At 42.1% G+C, this 18,836-nt stretch overlaps 1 protein-coding gene across 2 annotated transcripts; it reads left to right on the top strand.

Annotated features, from left to right (window-relative positions):
• Nucleotides 1–460: 460 nt before the first annotated feature.
• On the top strand, nucleotides 461–5,726 carry LOC105478011 (somatostatin receptor 1). 2 transcript variants are annotated; one of them, XM_071100275.1, is made up of 2 exons: nucleotides 461–1,311; nucleotides 2,135–5,726. In XM_071100275.1, the coding sequence occupies exon 2, from the start codon at nucleotides 2,202–2,204 to the stop codon at nucleotides 3,264–3,266; it is 1,065 nt and encodes a 354-aa protein (XP_070956376.1). In that variant the 5' UTR covers nucleotides 461–1,311; nucleotides 2,135–2,201; the 3' UTR covers nucleotides 3,267–5,726. The 2 variants fall into 2 exon arrangements, with proteins under 2 accessions (XP_070956376.1, XP_011733278.1); XM_011734976.3 differs by having other exon boundaries at nucleotides 461–5,726.
• The last annotated feature ends 13,110 nt before the right edge of the window (nucleotides 5,727–18,836 follow it).

The following is an 18,836-nucleotide window of genomic DNA, read 5'->3' as shown; positions in this document are numbered from 1 at the left end:
ACATTTAGTTTTGAGAACTAAAACATATACAGTATATGTCAGTGATTACCTGTATAAAGCAACAGGGCATTAGGAATTATACTTTTTTGTTTTTAATTTCTGCATCCATTTCTTCATTCAGGACTGGTACAGATAGCCTCCATGAGGAGTTTAGCCTCTCCTCGGAGTAAAGTCTACTGAGAGGAGGAAAACTGAGACTCAGTACAGTGGGCACAGCCTGGTTGAGGAGAAGGAGAAACTAAGGAAAAACTGGAGACAGCAAACCTTGAAGGAGGCAGAGCAATAAGCTGCTGCGGGTCACTCTTCCTGTGAACAGACAAGTTTCAGATAAAGACTTGCAGGGATCTTACCGAGCAAAGCAACGTTTATGAAAAGGAACAGGGGAGTTGTATGGAGTGTGATTCTTCCTTCCACAGGAACAGTTGGAAAGCCAAAGAGACGCTAGGGTAAGAATGGTGGGAAGTCCCAGGGTTCGTTTAAAATCCTGATAATTGAACATCCATTCCTTCTTACAGGGAAACCGTTTTGATTCTTAAATGAAGTCAGCGAGCCTCAGGCTTGCCTACAGTGATGTCTCCTAATGGTTTGGGCACGTGACTCAGATCCAGGTCACACATCAAGCCTCAGAAAGAGCTGTCATCCTAGCACTTCCCGGAAAAATTCGAATATCGCCCTGCCATTCCTGTGGTTGGTGACAGGTCTGGTCATCGCATGGCGGCAGCTCCTCACCTGGATTTAGAAGAGCTGGCGTCCCCGCCCGCCCAAGCCTTTAAACTCTCGTCTCCCAGAAGCCGCCAACTCTCCAGGGTACAAAGTACAGCAGGGACGCGGGTGGAGCCCTTCCAAGCGGCGCAGCCTTATCTTTCCCGAGTGAACACCTAGGTGGATTCCTAATACGGAGCCTGGCACGTTCTGTAGGGAGTCTCAAGCTCCTCCAGAGCTCCCAGCCGCGCGTCCTCGTTTCTGCAGTCGATATTCCTGTGGTAGACACGGGGGGATCGGAACGCTACGAGCTTTATTAAGAGATTTGCAAATGGTTCACTCAGGTCCCTGAACACTTCCAACAGCCTAAGCTGCCTGCTGTGTTATAGCGCAGAAGCCCCTAACGCACGGTGGTTGGCCTTTCTTCTCATAAGGCTCGCAGCTTAGGGTCAGTTTCCGCGACTCTAAGAGTAATTGCGTGGGCACCTGTGCTGGGGCCAGGCGCAAAGAAGGGAGTTGGACTGCGCGAAGAACGTCAACCTGCTACCAGACCGCTCATGCACTTTACACCGGCCATCTACTCCTCAGTCTGGAGGTTGAGCGCTCTGGGTAAGGAGGGCCCAGAGCTTCCCTGGCGGGTCTGAGCTGCAAGGCAAGCGAGGGTGGGAAGAGGGAGAGTAGGGTTCTGGACTGCAGGAGGGGAGAGGAGCTGGGGTCTCCAGAGAAAAGGGCAGCAATAGAGGGAAACTGAGATGAACTCCAGACATCCATGTTCATGGGTCCGTTTGAGTCTTTGCTTTGGGTAGGAGAGGAGTGGGATGGGACAGAATCTATATCTTTGGTTCCCACCCGCTCTCCAGTAAAACCGAGGAACTCTCTTGGTTCATCTGAGAGAGAGATGGTGCTGCGAGGGAACCCCGGAAGCAGCCACTGAAGTTGAGCAGAGTGCAGGACTGGGAAGGAAAAAGAATGGGGGTAGGGGGGACAAGCCACCTATGTGCTCTCCTCCCTCTCTTTCTCCACCCCCACTCACTTTTTTCGTAGCTGCTGACGCGCTGGTGGTGCCTATTAATCATTCACCAGCCCAGAGCCGCCCCAGTTAATGGCTGTGCCGCTCGGGGCTCCCGCATCCTGGCCTCCCCTCTCCAAGGTCGCGTGTGCCCGAGCACCCCGGAGCTGCAAACGGCAGCGCCCAGGCAGCTGCTGGGCTGTGCGCCCCGCCGGCGCCGGTAGGAGCCGCGCTCCCCGCAGCGGTTGCGCTCTACCCGGAGGCGCTAGGCGGCTTTGGGCTGCAGGCAAGCGGTAGGGTGCCGAGACAGGGCGCAGGCGGCAGGTGCGCTAGGAGAGAGCCCCAGCCCTGGCAGCCCCACTGGGCCCCCTCAGCTGGGATGTTCCCCAATGGCACCGCCTCCTCTCCTTCCTCCTCTCCTAGTCCCAGCCCGGGCAGCTGCGGCGAAGGCGGCGGCAGCAGGGGCCCCGGGGCCGGCGCTGCGGACGGCATGGAGGAGCCGGGGAGAAACGCGTCCCAGAACGGGACCTTGAGCGAGGGCCAGGGCAGCGCCATCCTCATCTCTTTCATCTACTCCGTGGTGTGCCTGGTGGGGCTGTGTGGGAACTCTATGGTCATCTACGTGATCCTGCGCTATGCCAAGATGAAGACGGCCACCAACATCTATATCCTAAATCTGGCCATTGCTGATGAGCTGCTCATGCTCAGCGTGCCCTTCCTGGTCACCTCCACGTTGTTGCGCCACTGGCCCTTCGGTGCGCTGCTCTGCCGCCTCGTGCTTAGCGTGGACGCGGTCAACATGTTCACCAGCATCTACTGTCTGACTGTGCTTAGCGTGGACCGCTACGTGGCCGTGGTGCATCCGATCAAGGCGGCCCGCTACCGCCGGCCCACCGTGGCCAAGGTAGTAAACCTGGGGGTGTGGGTGCTATCGCTGCTAGTCATCCTGCCCATCGTGGTCTTCTCTCGCACCGCGGCCAACAGCGACGGCACGGTGGCCTGCAACATGCTCATGCCAGAGCCCGCTCAACGCTGGCTGGTGGGCTTCGTGTTGTACACATTTCTCATGGGCTTCCTGCTGCCCGTCGGGGCTATCTGCCTGTGCTACGTGCTCATCATTGCCAAGATGCGCATGGTGGCCCTCAAGGCCGGCTGGCAGCAGCGCAAGCGCTCGGAGCGCAAGATCACCTTAATGGTGATGATGGTGGTGATGGTGTTTGTCATCTGCTGGATGCCTTTCTACGTGGTGCAGCTGGTCAACGTGTTTGCTGAGCAGGACGACGCCACGGTGAGCCAGCTGTCGGTCATCCTCGGCTATGCCAACAGCTGCGCCAACCCCATCCTCTATGGCTTTCTCTCAGACAACTTCAAGCGCTCTTTCCAACGCATCCTGTGCCTCAGCTGGATGGACAACGCCGCGGAGGAGCCGGTTGACTATTACGCCACCGCACTCAAGAGCCGTGCCTACAGTGTGGAAGATTTCCAACCTGAGAACCTGGAGTCCGGCGGCGTCTTCCGTAATGGCACCTGCACGTCCCGGATCACGACGCTCTGAGCCCTGGCCACGCAGGGGCCCTGCTCCAAAAGAGGGGGAGAATGAGGAGAAGGGAAGGACGGGTGCGAAAGGGACGGTATCCAGTGCGCCAGGGTGCGGTCGGGATAACGTGGGGCTAGGACACTGCGAGCCTCTGACGGAGGGACCCAGGAAAGGCGCGCGACAATGGTAGAAGTGAGAGCTTTGCGTAGAAACTGGGAAGGCTTTCGGGCTACCTTTTTCTGGGTCTCCTACTTTCTGTTCCTTCCTCCACTGCGTTTACTCCTCTGACCCTTCTATTTTCCCTACCCTGCAACTTCGATCCTTTCTTCTGCACGGTCCCGCCAGGGCAGATCACGAACTCATTAACAACTCAGTCTGATCCTCAGCCCCTCCAGTTGTTATTTCTATTTGTTTAAGCTGAGCCACGGATACCGCCACTGGTTTCCCTCGGAGTTAGTCTCTAGCCGCGCGGGGCCGCTGTCTGGGTTCTGCCTGGTGCCCCTACTGGAGTCTCGGGAATGACCGCTCTCCCTTTGCGCAGCCCTCCCTACCTTAAGGAAAGTCAGACTTGAGAAAGATCTAAGCAGCTGGTCTTTTCTCCTACTCTTGGGTGAAGGTGCATCTTTCCCTGACTCCTCCTCCCCCGCCCGCCACCACCATTCTCACTCCACCCAGAGTGGAGCCGGGTGCTTAGTAAGATAGGTCCCGCGCCTCGAACTCCAGGCTTTCTGGAGTCCCCATCCAAGCCCTCTTTTGGAGCAAAAAGGAGGGTCGAATGAGGAGTTTTTACAAGATTGCGAGGTCAGAGTGGGGGGCGCGTAATAGGAATCACCTTCCTGCTGGGCGTTTTCAAAGACCAAACGTTGGGCGCTCCCGGGCCGCGCGTTTGCGTTAGGCAGGGCAGGGTAGTGCAGGGCGCACGTTCCTCGGGGTTCAGGGTTCGGTTGCAGGGCTACAGCTCGCCTTGGCTTTCTCCCTTACCCAAGCTTCGGGAGGAACCGACCTAAAAGTAACAAGAGATAGGGTTTCCTGCTCCAGTGTATCTCAAAAGACCGGGCGCCAGGGGCAGGGGACCCAGGGCGACGTCTTCAGAGTCCGCCAGTGTTGGCAATGTCGCCGCAACCTGCCGGCTCCAGAGTGGGGCCTGCCTGTTCTCTAGAGGGTTGCTGCCTTTCAAGCGGTGCCTAAAAGTTATTTTCCTGTTTAACTTATGTATTTATTAATTTATTTGTGGTGTTGGAAAATGTGTCTCTGCTTTCCTTTTCTCTGCTTGCCTAGCCCCAGGTCTTTTCTTTGAGACCCCGGGGGTGGGCATGGAAGTGGAAGTGGGGGCAAGCTCTCGCCCCACTCCCTGGTCATCTCAACGCCTCTCCTCAATGCTGGGCCCTCTTGTCTTATCCTTTCCTCTAGCTTTTCTATTTTTGATTGTGTTGAATGAAGTTTGGAGATTTTTCATACTTTTCTTATTATAGTCTCTTGTTTGTCTTATTAGGATAATAAATAAATGACAATGTGGGTTATCCTCCTCTCCATGCACAGTGGAAAGTCCTGAACTCCTGGCTTTCCAGGAGACATATATGGGGGAACGTCACCTTATATATGATTTGAGTGTATATATATTTACATATATATATATATACGATGTGGACATATATATACTTGTTTATCTTGCTCCATTGTCATGAGTCCATGAGTCTAAGTATAGCCACTAATGGTGACAGGTGTGAGTCTGGCTGGAACACTTTCAGTTTCAGGAGTTCAAGCAGCACTCAAACCTGGAGCTGAGGAATTCAGACAGAGACTTTAATCACTGCTGAAGATACCCCGGCTTCCTCTAGGTTCCAGCAGAGGCGATTCTTACATATGATCCAGTTAACATCATCACTTTTTTTGAGGACATTGAAAGTGGAATAATTTGTGTCTGTGTTTAATATTGCCAGCTACATTGGAAGCCTGAGCAGGGTGAGGCCAATCATTTTAATTATTTGTATTTCCTGTATTGCTTTAGTATGCTGGCTTGTACATAGTAGGCACTAAATACATGTTTGTTGGTTGATTGTTTAAGCTAGAATGTGTTACAAAGATCTGGAGATACTAAATCTGGGGTTCTCAGGTTCACTCATTGACATGATATACAATGGTTGAAATCACTACTGAAAAATACATTTTGTGTATATTTGCTTCAGCAACTTTGTGCTTTCCTGAAAGCAGTAACCAAGAGTTAAGATATCCCTAATGTTTTGTTTAAACTAATAAACAAATATGTTTTGGGTCATAAATCAGAAAGTTTAAATCTGTCCCTTAAACAAAATGTATATTATTGCTCCTTTGGAAAATACATTTTTAATGGTTAAGAACTGTGAAATTTATAAAACAAAATCTTAATTATTATCCTTCTAAGAGGATACAAATTTAGTGCTTTTAACCTGTTATCATTGTAATATTAACTAAATAAACAGATGTATTATGCTGTTGCAAGTTGCCTTTGCTATTTGAATTTTATTGTTTCAGTGGATTACTTGGTAACACACACACACACTCACACACACACACTAGCTTAGTTGACTTACGTGTCACTTAGATTTTAAGAAGAAAGTTTTCAGATTACTTTTGGGAATTTTACCAAGTTTGTGGTTATACCCTGAATTATTTTGTTAAAAAGAAAAGTCGGCTAGTTCAAAAAGGGAGAGAGAGGTGGACAGAGAGAAAGAAGAAAAAGTTGAGCCAGAATGAACAGGAAGTAATGCACTCAGTTGCACTCCGTTGTCACCAAACTAACTGGATGATGTCTTAATCTCTCACAGATAAAATTCCTGTCTACCCTCATTTATAACCTCAGAGTTTGTTTTGGGAGCTAAGTAATTGCCGATTTACATCCTGAGGAAACATAACGGAAGGAGAAAACGATCTCCTAAAGATGTGCCAGAAGACAGTGGGTAAAAGAAATAGAAAAATCAGATTTTGACATAAGAAGACATATTTTCTGCCTTGTTCAGTGATGGCCATATCAATCTCTGGAGAATGTAAGAAATCACTAGGAAAGTTTGTTTTTAACAGACTTTAAAAACAGCAGTTTTATTTTCATATCAAAATGAGCAAAAAGGAATATTTTCCAAGCAGGTAATAGCAGTGATTCCAGAAGCAGAGTTGGGGACACAGAGTTCAAATGCCTTCAAATGCCCTGTAACTCTATGCTTTATATGGTTCTATACATTATCACAATATGACTAAGGATAACTGGACTTTCGTCATTTCTTTTTTTCTCTCACTATGCAAGTCTCTTTTATTATTTTTAAAAGCTAGAGCAAGGTGGGAAATTAAACTCGTAACTTAGATGTGCAGAGAAAACACATTTTGTCATTTGGTTTCAACTAATCTGAACAAAATTCCAAGCTCCTTCCAATACATTAGCTGAGCGAAAAAATTAAACAAATAGTCAAGCATCCAGTTGAGCTAAAAATTTAAATAGCCATGAAAAAATTAAAAATTTCATTTGAATAAGTTTGGACAGCCTCTCAGCTGGCCTCCTCTTTCTCTTTTGACATCCCTATAATGGCTTTAGAATGAATATGAGGAGGAGGTTTTATGCATGCTACTGGAGGAAGGGATAAGGTCAAGTCCTTGGGAAAGGGGCTCTCTCTTCCTTTTGCTCTCTGGGGCCAGGTCCTTTGTTTATCTGTCTGCTTCCTGGCTGCAGTTTGTTGGAGTCTGCAGCTGTCAGAGCCTGTGAATCAACCTCTCAGCTTGGGGAGGCCTGCACTTCAGTTCCTGTGGGCTGCAGCTTTCTCTGAGTCTTCTATAGTCCCAGTACAGCCCATGAGCCCTGTGGTCTCCCCCAGCCTCTGCTGAGGAGTGAGCTCACCCTGCCACAGAGGCTGCATGGTAAAACTCTTGGCTCAGTGACCACAGGGGACCTCAATGACTGTAGACTGGCAACCCTTAGAATCTGCTTGACCTGACCATGCGTCTCTTTTTTTCTGTGGCTTTCAGGACTTCTTCATCTCTCTTTAATTTTGTCAACCTCACTTATTAAAACTTTCCACTCTCCCTACCTCACCTTTACACTAGAGGAAAAAGATAGTGGTTTAGTCCTTCAGTCTTACCCCTTGATGGGCTGCTGTAGCAGGAAAAGTATTTAGTAATCCCTCCTGTCCCTCCCCTAAACACACACCTACCTGATTTCCAAGCATGTTTGTGTTACCTATAAAGAAGTTGGAGTCAAGCCCTCTCCCACCCTAATGTAATGAGCCTCTCCTCAGAGAGAGAGACTAAAATGAAACATGATTTATAGAAGTTAAAACATATTAGTTTAATGTCTGTGAATTACTATCTTTTTTATAAGTGGCCTTGTGTTCCCAGAATAGCATTTCCCAGGTCATCTTCTTACATAGTACCCACAGAAAAGGGATCACACTTGAAAACCTTTGACTCCTCATCCATTTTAACCCTGACCATTGTACAAAAATGTTGAACATGTGATTTTGGCTTGAGAAAAAAGGCAAGAATTTCACCTGGAGAATAGTAGGGATGATTCATTTTTAAAATGGCAATATATTTCCAACCTATTTTAAACAAATAATAGAGATGTCATATTTGTATTGATCTGAAAACACTCTAACAATGGGATTCTGTTTTGAAAATCTTGTTCATTCTCTTTTTTATTCCAATGTACCACATCAGAGTGTGGTATTAAACTGAAGTAATTAATAGATGTTCATACAACTTTTGCCTGTAGCACACATAACTGTGGTGGGTACTTGTAAAATACAGTATTGCAAAGTCTATGTTTCTCTCTCATTGCACCACACAACTTTGAGCTAATGAGAACCTCTTCCACATATGCAGACGGATATCTTTCTTTTCATTCAATAAATTTCAGTTTGTTGGCTTAAAAGAAGACAGTTTCCACAATGTTGAAATGACATGGTTTCCCAAGGGGAAGGCAGACACAGAGATAATGTTGTAAGTGATCACTTAGTATTTTGTTAAATATCTGGAGACAGGGTATTCAAGTGAGCATACTTGTAAAAGGACTGTGTTAGGAATGACCAAATACAGCCCAGCTTCTGATATCAACTAGAAAAGAAGGGGTTCTGCAAGTATGACAAAGTTGAGGAGGCCTATGAACTGAATGAGCCAGTTAAAATTGAAATATCAAAATGCTTCCTTATCATACTATTGGGGAGAGAGGAGCACCATCTAAAGAAAAGATATAATTTTACATAAAATCATTAAAACTTTGGTTAGAATGTTCACTTTTATAATAAACGTAATTACTGTCAAAACATACCTTAAACTCAACTGAATTAGCCAGAAACTAGAAATATTATACCCATTTAAGATTGAGACTACAGGAATGTTACCAGAACTCTTTGGAGCAATAAGGAACTTAAAACTTTAAAAATAAATACCTCTTTAAGCCAGGTTGATCTAAGTCTTCAATTTTGAGTGGACAAGAAGTATAAGAGAAAATGAGAAGTGGGAAATGCTATCAGCTAGCATATTAACTCGTCACTGAATAACTCTAGCCCACCCTCAGTGCCTACATGCTTGGAAATGTTAATAAGGAAGACTTCAAGTATTCCCAGCTTTAAGAATTTAAGAATACAAAGACTATATGCTAGATTCCACTTAACGGAGGACATGTTACATAGAGGAGGTCACTGTAGAATACTATGTACAAAAATAGTTCTGACTTTCAAAAAATAATACCTATCTCAAAAGGCAACTGACACTTCCCTTAAATTTAAAAAGAGAGAGAGAAAAACAAACCAAGACTTGATAGGCAAGCAGGATGATATTTTACAATAGCACACATGACTTCCATAACTATTCTGTGAAAGAATGTCCAAATATTGATGAATAATAACTCTCACTCTGTTCTTTCCATCTCCACAACCCTTGAACAACTATTAATCTAGCTAATCTTATTAGCAGTGACAAAATGTCTATTCAAAGTCAATAATTAAGTTAAACATTTTCCTTTATGTCCAATGAGCCACTGTAACTAGCAAACCAAAATGTCTGTATGTCTTTTTCAAAAGTCTTCCTATATATAAACTCTGGTACCTGAAATTAACACACACACACACACACACACAATTATTAATTAAACAAAAAGGAACTTCTTAGGCAATAATTGGTGAAATAGAACTTCAAGTCTGTCTTTTTTCCCTTTTCCCTTTTTAGGTCCCATTTCTACCCCTCCTTCCCTCAGCTCAGGACCTCATGTTTTCTGATTTTTCTCCACTTCTCCCAATAAAGTTCTTCTCAGAAAAGGATTTCCTTTGATTTATAGTTTACATAACTGACAAAGCTTCAAGTATTATTCCTCCAGAAGCAGGACTTTTTAATAAGGGCATAGTATCAGAAAATCAGGCAGCAGAATCCCTAAAATCGCATGTTCGTGTAAGGCAAATGTTTCTCAACAAGTGATCCATAATTCCAGCATCAGAATCATCTGAGAACTTATTAAAAATTCATGGCCTCTGTGCCTCACCCATAGATATTTTGATTAATTAGGTCTGGGGTAGATCTCGATTCTCAATGATTCTAAAGTACAATAAATTTGAGTACTAATAATTTAAGTGTTAAGAGCATGGAGTTTCCCATCAGCAGATGTGACTCTGTTTTGTTATTGTGTAATAGTGGGCAACTGAATCTTTGTGATGCACGTTTCACTCATCTATAAGGTCAAGATAATGACATCTCTTCCATAAGGCTGTTGTGGTGAAACAATGCATGGCAAATGCCAAACAGTCAGAACTGTTTTAGTATGAAAACTCAATTAGCTCACATGTGTGAAAAGTCTTGAGAAGATCTGGCTTCAGGGTGCACTTGACCCACAACTCACTAGAATCTTTTTTCAGTCTCCATTTCTCATCTCTGATTTGTGCCATGTTGGCTTCATACTCAGTCTGGTTATTCCTCTGTGGTAAGATAGATGCAGAAAGTAAAACATGTCTTCTTTCCAGGCTCAAATTTCAAAGGAAAGAGAACATGTTATTTTCTCTTTTGGGCTGTCTGAGAACATTTTTCTGTTGGGAGGCAGTCCTCTCTGCATTTTTTGCCTTCCATATATTTTGCTGAGTATGCCAAGAATGTGAGGCCCTGACTGCTGACTGTTCTGTACCTGGATTATTTCTCAAGGTTGTGTTTGCAGCAACCAAGCTTGAGCAATCAGCTAATGTCTATTTCAAGGTCAGAAGGAAGGCTTGGTTACTTCTTGCTATAAAGTGGTGGTTTCTTCAAGATCAGTGTCCTTCAACTGTGACAAAACCCACTGCTGCATAGCATCCATCTGGACTCATAGCGCATCACCCATATGAGAACGGGAGGCAAAGAGAACTAATGCAAATCATGCTTGCTGGCTGTGCCATAAGCAATAAAGTCCTCTGCCTGACCCAGGAATCTTGTATCTTCTGCCAACCTCTATGAAACAGCAACAGACTAACTTATTAGCTTGTAAGGAAGGTGAGTAAAATTCCAGAATATGAGAGCATCTGCCACTGAATTCATTAGCAGGGTCTGAGGAATATAGCTGGCTGACCTGGATGATATAATCCGCCCTTGGAGCTAGCAGTGTCAACTTTATCCAGAAGTGGGAGGGTAGCAGGGTGGATTTCAAGAGGAAAAATTGAGATAAAACTACCCAAAGTATGTAATGAATGGTAGTTGCATGGCAATAAACAAACAGCAACAACAACAAAATCAAGCACCATCTACGACTGCCAGGCATATTAAAAGCTCAGTAAGTTGAAGATACTATTAATATTATTATTAATCATTATTGGTGTTCCACAAGAGAAAGTGGAGAATTGAGGTGATTCAGGCTTTAAAATGCTTCTGCATGATCTAGCCATATAAAATTACTTAGATAGTATTAGATTTACTTTAAACAAACAAAACTTTGCTTCATTTCTTTGCATGTAAGTACCACTGAAAGCTGAGCAAAATGTATTTGTATTTATGCATTTTTTTTCTATGAGAAAGGACACTAGTGATGCTATTTATTTGGGAAGTTCAAAATATCTCATAAATGTTAGAAGGATTTTGATCTAGAAATTCACAGATTCCATATGACCTCAAGAAAATCAGTCTTTGCATTAGATTCTACGGCTTTAAAATCAGATTAGATATTAATCCAGATTAGTAACATTTTGTTACATTTTCATAAGATTAATAATATTATTTAAGTATGTTTAAAAATAACTTCATAAAATCGTTTTAACGTTACACACAGCATACTGTTAAGCATATTGAAGATGGCACTGAGGTTAGCAATATATAGGAATAAAACACAAAGTGATATGCAAAGGTTTGGCAGGGCTAGATATGAAACTACACCTTATCATCAACAATTTTGGGAATGTTTGCTTTAAATATAATTTTAAGTAATATAAATAAGGTAGCCCACCACAACCAGAGATAGGTATCAATGATTAGTAAAATAGTATCCAAATAAGCTTCCTTCATTTTTCCTGTGACTGACACATATAGCTATGCCACACATTTGGGGCCCTAAAACACCATTGTGAAAATAACCAATTCCCATGAATTAGACTGACAGTTCAGCTCCCTTCAGATTTCATAGCAGTTACATAAAACTGTCAGTAACCAGAGTTTAAAATATAGCAGCAGGGCAGGCAGAGAAGGAAAGAGAAGTAACATTTACTCATTTACTCAGTATCTACTTTGTAAGTGACACATTTTGCTAAGTGCTTTACATTTTATCCCATTTAGTTTTCCCCAAGATTCCTATGAATTAGAAATCTTCATTTCTTATACAAGGAAGGGGTGTGTGTGTGTTTGTGTGTGTGTGTGTGTGTGTGTGTGTGTCAGAGAGAGAGAGAGAGAGAGAGAGAGAGAGAGAGAGAGAGAGAGAGACTTGTCCAGCACATGAAAGCTGATAGGTGATAGAAACAGGAGGACTGGAAACCAGATCAATTTGACTCCAAGAACAATGATCCTCTATCAATTAAAGTCCTTTTAAATGACACATGAATGTCATTCTGCAAACTATCTAAAATTGAGAAAAGTTTGACTATTGTTTCAGGATTCCCACATTACAGTGACCAAAACCAAAATGTACCACCCTACTCATGATCTCTACCTAAAGTACAATAAGATAAATAATTGGTAAATACTAAAGAAGCTACAATATTTCCCACAGAAATGAGTCAGACTGCTTAGGAGAAACACTAGTTTCACTGCTAAGTCAAATGTGCCCATTTCAAGAACTCCATATGATACACATAAGGCCATACCATACATGACCCTCCCTCTAATGAGGGAAGTAGTGCCACAGTGCCATGACTAAGTAGGTGGCATCAGGAATCAGAATGCATTGTTTAGAATCTTGGCTTTGGGAAATCACTGGTTATTGTTTAAAGAAAAATCTTAGACAAATTATGTGTAACAGAGTTTAACTGAGCACAGAATGATTCACAAATTGGGCAGCCCCCAAATCAGAATAGGTTCAGAGAGACTCCCGTGTGCCTCATGGTGAAAAATTTACGGACAGAGAAAGAAAGTAGGCTACAGAAAATGGAAGTGAGGTACAGAAGCAGCCACGTTGGCTATAGTCCAGTGTTTGCCTTATTTGAACATGGTTTGAATGGTTGACCACCTTTGATTCGCCAAAACTCAGTGACTGGTGCAACAGTAGGTTGCAGTCTGTTTGCACATCCACTAAGGTTACAGTTCACTATGTATAGAGAAATTTTGAGGCCAAACTTAGAATACATAAGCAGGCAGCTTTGGGCTAAACAATTCCTCCCTTTTGGTAATCACTCAATGTTGAGAGATTGACCAAAAATTTAGGCATTGATATCACTCTGTCACCATTTAAAAGTGCACTTATTTGGTCTTAAATTTTACTGGAAAATAGGTAGGAAAGTAGGTTTGTAAGGTGGAAAGTAGGTTTGTAAGGTGGAAACAAGGACTTCAGGTTATTTTTTGTTTAGCAATTTCCCCCTTTTGGTCAGTTTCTCACTTAGGTGAGAGTATGTTCAAAACATAGTGCCTTCGTGCCACACTCAGTTAACATCTTTCTGAGTTTCTGGTCTCACCACATCATTCACAAGTTATGGTGCCCACATTTTTCTTTTGAGCTTTTATCACTACAGTTGAAGAGAGATCATTTGACATCGTTGAGATGACTGCATGCAAACATTTAAAACTTTTGAGAGAATACAGTGCACCAGGGAGACTATTATGTCTATCAGGAGGATAATACCAAGAGTTTGGGGTGTGCTCCTTAGCCAGGTCCCAGTGAACCAAACCAACTAAAATCAAATAGATCAAAGAATGGGCTACATAAAATGTCTACCATTTTCAACCAAGCAGTCTGCTCATTAATCTCCTACTACTGAATCTCCGTAATACCCAACGTATGCCTCTACGTGCAACTAGAAGTATCGGCGACAGCCAGTACTTCTTTGTTTAGCCAGTAAGTCATCTAGATCAATTCTGTTATTTAGCATAACTTTAATAAGAGAATTTCAAATCCGTTGTGAAACCATAGCCTTTGCAGTACAATCTGTTATAGAGCCCAGCGTGAGGGATAAATTTCTAACTATTGCCTCATTTACTCCAAACCATGGGAAAAAAGACCTAACAAATGATGCCCATCCAGGTGAGCAAAAGCCTCCTGGCAATGTACTCTTTAACTTATGCAGGCAATGTTCTCTTTAATCTATGACGTAGGTTAAAGAGTGGACCAATGTTTTGTTTCTGATCAATTATGAAGCAACAAAGGTGCCATTGATTCTGCCTTGTAGCCTCTGGTCTAGGTGTTGAGAACATATCTCTAGGCCTCACAATGACCATCTATCCAGACCCCTGAATCTAGAGGCTCAAAACCAAAAACATACATAAGCTCACCGTCAAATCAAGCAATTATTGAATTGTATTTCACCAACAATTTTGAAGTCATTCCTATTTTACCAACAACTTTGAAGCTAGCTTTATTTACCAAACATTATCATCTACAAATAACACATATAGACATATAGACATATAGACATATAGACATATAGACATAGAGACACAGAGACACATAGAAGCAGATTTACAGCTTTCATAAAGTGTTCTCATTTGCTGGCTTTCAGTTTTTTCCCCCCATTCAGACTATCTCTCTTTCAATTGCCCTGTTTCATTGCCCTAAGCAATTGTTAGCTAGGCAGCTCTAAATTTGCATTTCTAAAAGGACAGCTCAGGTGAAACAAGAAACTGTATATTTCAAAAGTACATAGCTAAGATTTTAGGCCTAAATATAATAGCATCATTTGTTCAAATCAAGGAAAATCTGATGTAAATGAAAGTTCAATTAAGAGGAAATGTTCAGAAAAGCAGCTTAAAGAAAGTATGACTTGTTATGTAAATGTAAAACAATGGCAGGCATTTCTAATGAACACAAACTTATATATGGAGGTTTCCTTTATAGATGTAAATTTATTTTACTAAAAGGTTTCAAGATAGCCAGTTAAATACCAGAAAAGTGCATTTTGGAGATCAATTTAGTTCAATAGGTAGGTAGCCTTTTCAGTTACTATTTCTTAGATAAAATTACTGAGTTCAAGGTGTAGCCCACTAAAAAAAAAAATAGGGCAAAGATAACTTTTTGGTTTTTTTTTTTAGTCAGAGTCTAGCTCTGTTGCCCAGGCTGCCAGGCTGGAGTGCAATGGCACATCGACTCACTGCAACCTCAGCCTCCCGGTTTTAAGCAATTCTCCTACCTCAGCCTCCCAAGTAGCTGAAATTACAGGTGCCTGCCATCACGCCTGGCTAATTTTTGTATTTTTAGTAGAGACGAGGTTTCACCATATTGGTCAGGCTGGTCTCTTGGTCAGGCTGGTCTTGAACTCCTGACCTCATGATCCAACCGCCTTGGCCTCCTAAAGTGCTGGGATTATAGGTGTGAGCCCCCGCATCAGGCCCAGCATTTTCTGTACCTCGAGTTAGCATGAATAGATCTGAAAAAGAGAAGACACAAGTCTACTTTGCCTGAAGGCCTACATTTTTTTTTTTTCGACGTGTACATGGTGTGGGAAGGCTGGTTGCCCCACCATGATCTTTTCTATTTATTTATTTATTTTTATACTTTAATTTCTGGGATACATGTGCAGAACGTGCAGTTTTGTTACATAGGTATACACTTGCTTTGATGGTTTGCAGCACCTATCAACCTGTCACCTACATTAGGTATTTCTCCTGATGTTGTTCCTCTCCTAGTCCCCGACCCTCCGACAGGCCCCAGTGTGTGATGTTCCCCTCCCTATGTCCATGTGTTCTCATTGTTCAACTCCTACTTATGAGTGAGAACGTGCAGTGTTTGGTTTTCTGTTCTTGTGTTAGTTTGCTGAGAATGATGGTTTCCCGCTACATCCATGTCCCTGCAAAGGACATGAACTTATCCTTTTTATCCTTTTTTATGGCTGCATAGTATTTCATGGTGTATATGTGCCACATTTCCTTATCCAGTCTATTATTGATGGACATTTGGGTTGGTTCCAAGTCTTTGCTATCGTGAGTAGTGTCACAGTAAACGTATGTGTGCATGTGTCTTTATGGTAGAATGATTTATAATCCTTTGGGTATATACCCAGTAATGGGATTGCTGGGTCAAATGGTGTTTCTAGTTCTAGATCCTTGAGGAATCACCACACTGTCTTCCACAATGGTTGAACTTGTTTACACTCCCACCAACAGTGTAAAAGTGTTCCTATTTCTCCACATCCTCTGCAGCATCAAAACCACAATGAGATACCATCTCACACCAGTTAGAATGGCAATCATAAAAAAGGCCTACTTTTATAAACACTTTATTCAAGATACCTTTCTTTTTGACTTTAGGGTGGGATAGTAACTTAGTCAAAAGGTTAGCAGATTAAATTTTTCTTATCAATTAGTTACTTACATTTTTTATTGATCTTTTATAGAGTCTTTTTTTAAAAGCGATAAAAATACTGAAATCTTTGCAGAAGCTTTTGCACATCAAGAGGCATCCCTAGATAAGACTAATTTGGAAGCCCTCATTTTCAAATGCACTCTTCAAGTGTAGTGTTGTTCATTTGGAACATTCCACTGTAATTTTAAATTATCTTTAGTAAGATTTTGCCATTTCTATAAGTATTTGCTGCTTCTGGGGCCTAGAACCTATACCTGTAAATGTGGACATACCTGGAAGGTGGAGTACTCAGTTCTTTAGAAGTTAGGGATCTTGCCTGTAATCCCAGCACTTTGGGAGGCCAAGGTGAGCAGATCACAAGGTCAGGAGATCGAGACCATCCTGGCTAACACAGTGAAACCCTGTCTCTACTAAAAATACAAAAAATTAAATTAACTGGGCGTGGTGGTGGCAGGCGCCTATAGTCCCAGCTACTCTGGAGTCTGAGGCAGGAGAATGGTGTGAACCCGGGAGGCGGAGCTTGCAGTGAGCCGAGATTGCGTCACTGCACTCCAGCCTGGGCGACAGAGCGAGACTGTGTCTCAGAAAAAAAAAAAAAAAAAAAAAAATTAAGGATCTCATTTTTACCTTGAATACTGGCTTTGGCTCTCAGATCTCCCTGATCAAATTAGCCAATGATCTTTCCCTACGTAAGCACACAAGTAAAAGAAACAAGAGGGACAGACACAAAAGTCTCTGTAAATTTCTGAAAGCTGCAGTTTGCATACCCTGCAGTATTACCATTTACTACCAGTTTCTGTCTGACTCAGTCAGACATCTGAGGCCTCTAACTGGATCCAAGCCAGTTAATTATTGGATGCAATTCAATTCTGGACTTGGTTCAGTTTCTCTTGTGATGTCCAAACACAGTCTGAATCAGAAATGTGCTCAAACAAACTCGGATAGCTCAAAACACCAATTTGTGGAGCTTCAGAATCAGAGAGAGAGAGAATTTAACCATAATCCCAATCCCTAGTTGCGAAGCAGTGAACACAGTGGGCCTGGTGGGTACCTGGCTTGGTACTCCTGGTAGTCACTTGAAGTGCTTCTTCAAATCCCACTTCTGATACCATCTGTTAAAAGAAAACCCTTAAACAAATTAAATTTAACTAAGTTTAATTGAGCAAAGAACAACTTGCAAATTGGGAAGCCCTCAAAGCAGAAAAGGTTCAGAGAGGCTCTAGCAGAGCCACACGGTAGAAGACTTATGAACAGAAAAAGGAAGTGATGTACAGAAAAAGGAGGTACAGAAGCAGCCAAATTGGTCATAGCCCACTGTTGGCCTGATTTGAACAGTTTGAACAGTTAGGCACCTTTGATTAGCCAAAACTTAGTAACTAGCACAAGAGTAGGTTACAATCTGTGTAATATCCATTTGGGTTCATTAAGGACAGAGAAACCTTTAAGCCAAACTTAGAATATGTAAGGAGGCAGCTTTATGCTTAACTTTTTAACACTATGTACCATGGGCAGGTTATTTGTTCACTCATGCCTCATACTGCTTAACTGAAAAATGAGAATAAAAATAATTTCTGTCCCACAATATTAGCAAAGTTATGTTTAAATTCTTTCAGCATTTTTACTTTAATAATCATTCTTATTTACATAACTATCATAGAGATACCAATAGTTGAAGAACACCAAAAACCCATAAACATGTTTCTTTTTACTTATGAAGATACAGTGAATATGTTCTAATTAATAGGAAATAAGTAATTAAGAAATATTAAAATAATTATTAAGTACTACCCCCTTTGATAGCTATTAGAATAGGACAAATCCTTGGAGTTTAAAAAAGCTAAATTCTAGATGAGTAACATTAGTTCAGTCCCATAAACTACTATAAACAGATTTTAGGACATTTGTAATAAGTAAGGATTTTTTCCCCTCTATTTAGTAAATTCTGCTATAGCAGTAATGTATAGTAATTGAAAAGCATTAAAGGAAATCTTTTTATCAGGCACTTTTCCCAATTAAGTGGTCATACTATTTATCAGAATACCAATTAAATATAATTCACTGAATTATTCAAGTGAATAGAGTCTGGTTAAGGAAAGAGGAGAAATTCAGAAAAAAAAAATACTTCTCAAATATTGAAAACTGATATTACAAAACTGTAAAACAACTTATTTTCTTGTAAATTATTCTTATAAATTATCTCATTGAGTCCACAAGCAGACGAATGAACATGCAAAACAAAGAGGTAAATAGGCAAAATAAAATTTCAAACAGCTGTGGAGACTTTAAAGCTGGGGGTCTACCAAACATTCCTCTCAAATGAGTGCTGTCTCACCTGCAGCTGCATCTTGTTTCATTTGCAAACCTAGGATGGATCCATAAGAATAAAATTGATGATTGCATCAATTTCTCTGAGTTTTAATCCTTTCCCTATGATAGCATCTTCTCCAAAGTGAGAATCTCTAGAATCATCACAACCAACATCTGGTTACATTCCTGTTCGAGATAAAATAAAACTGACTCCACTCTTCATTGAACATACATTCTAATTTTCCTTTCATTTTTCTGACAAAAGCACAGGAAGGAACAAGGGCAAGAATATGGCAAACCAAGTGCAGGGTTCTTGCAAAAATAACCAGCCATGAGGAAGATGGAAGGTCAACCAGGATTTGCTTGGGCAA

Source organism: Macaca nemestrina, chromosome 7 (assembly GCF_043159975.1).
Source record: "Macaca nemestrina isolate mMacNem1 chromosome 7, mMacNem.hap1, whole genome shotgun sequence".
NCBI classification, from domain to species: Eukaryota; Metazoa; Chordata; class Mammalia; order Primates; family Cercopithecidae; genus Macaca; species Macaca nemestrina.
This window is presented reverse-complemented; position numbering and strand designations above follow the sequence as displayed.

What these genes read in the sequence shown, in the direction of transcription:
- LOC105478011 (XM_011734976.3), top strand. Translation starts at nt 2,091, where the DNA reads ATGTTCCCCAATGGCACCGCCTCCTCTCCTTCCTCCTCTCCTAGTCCC.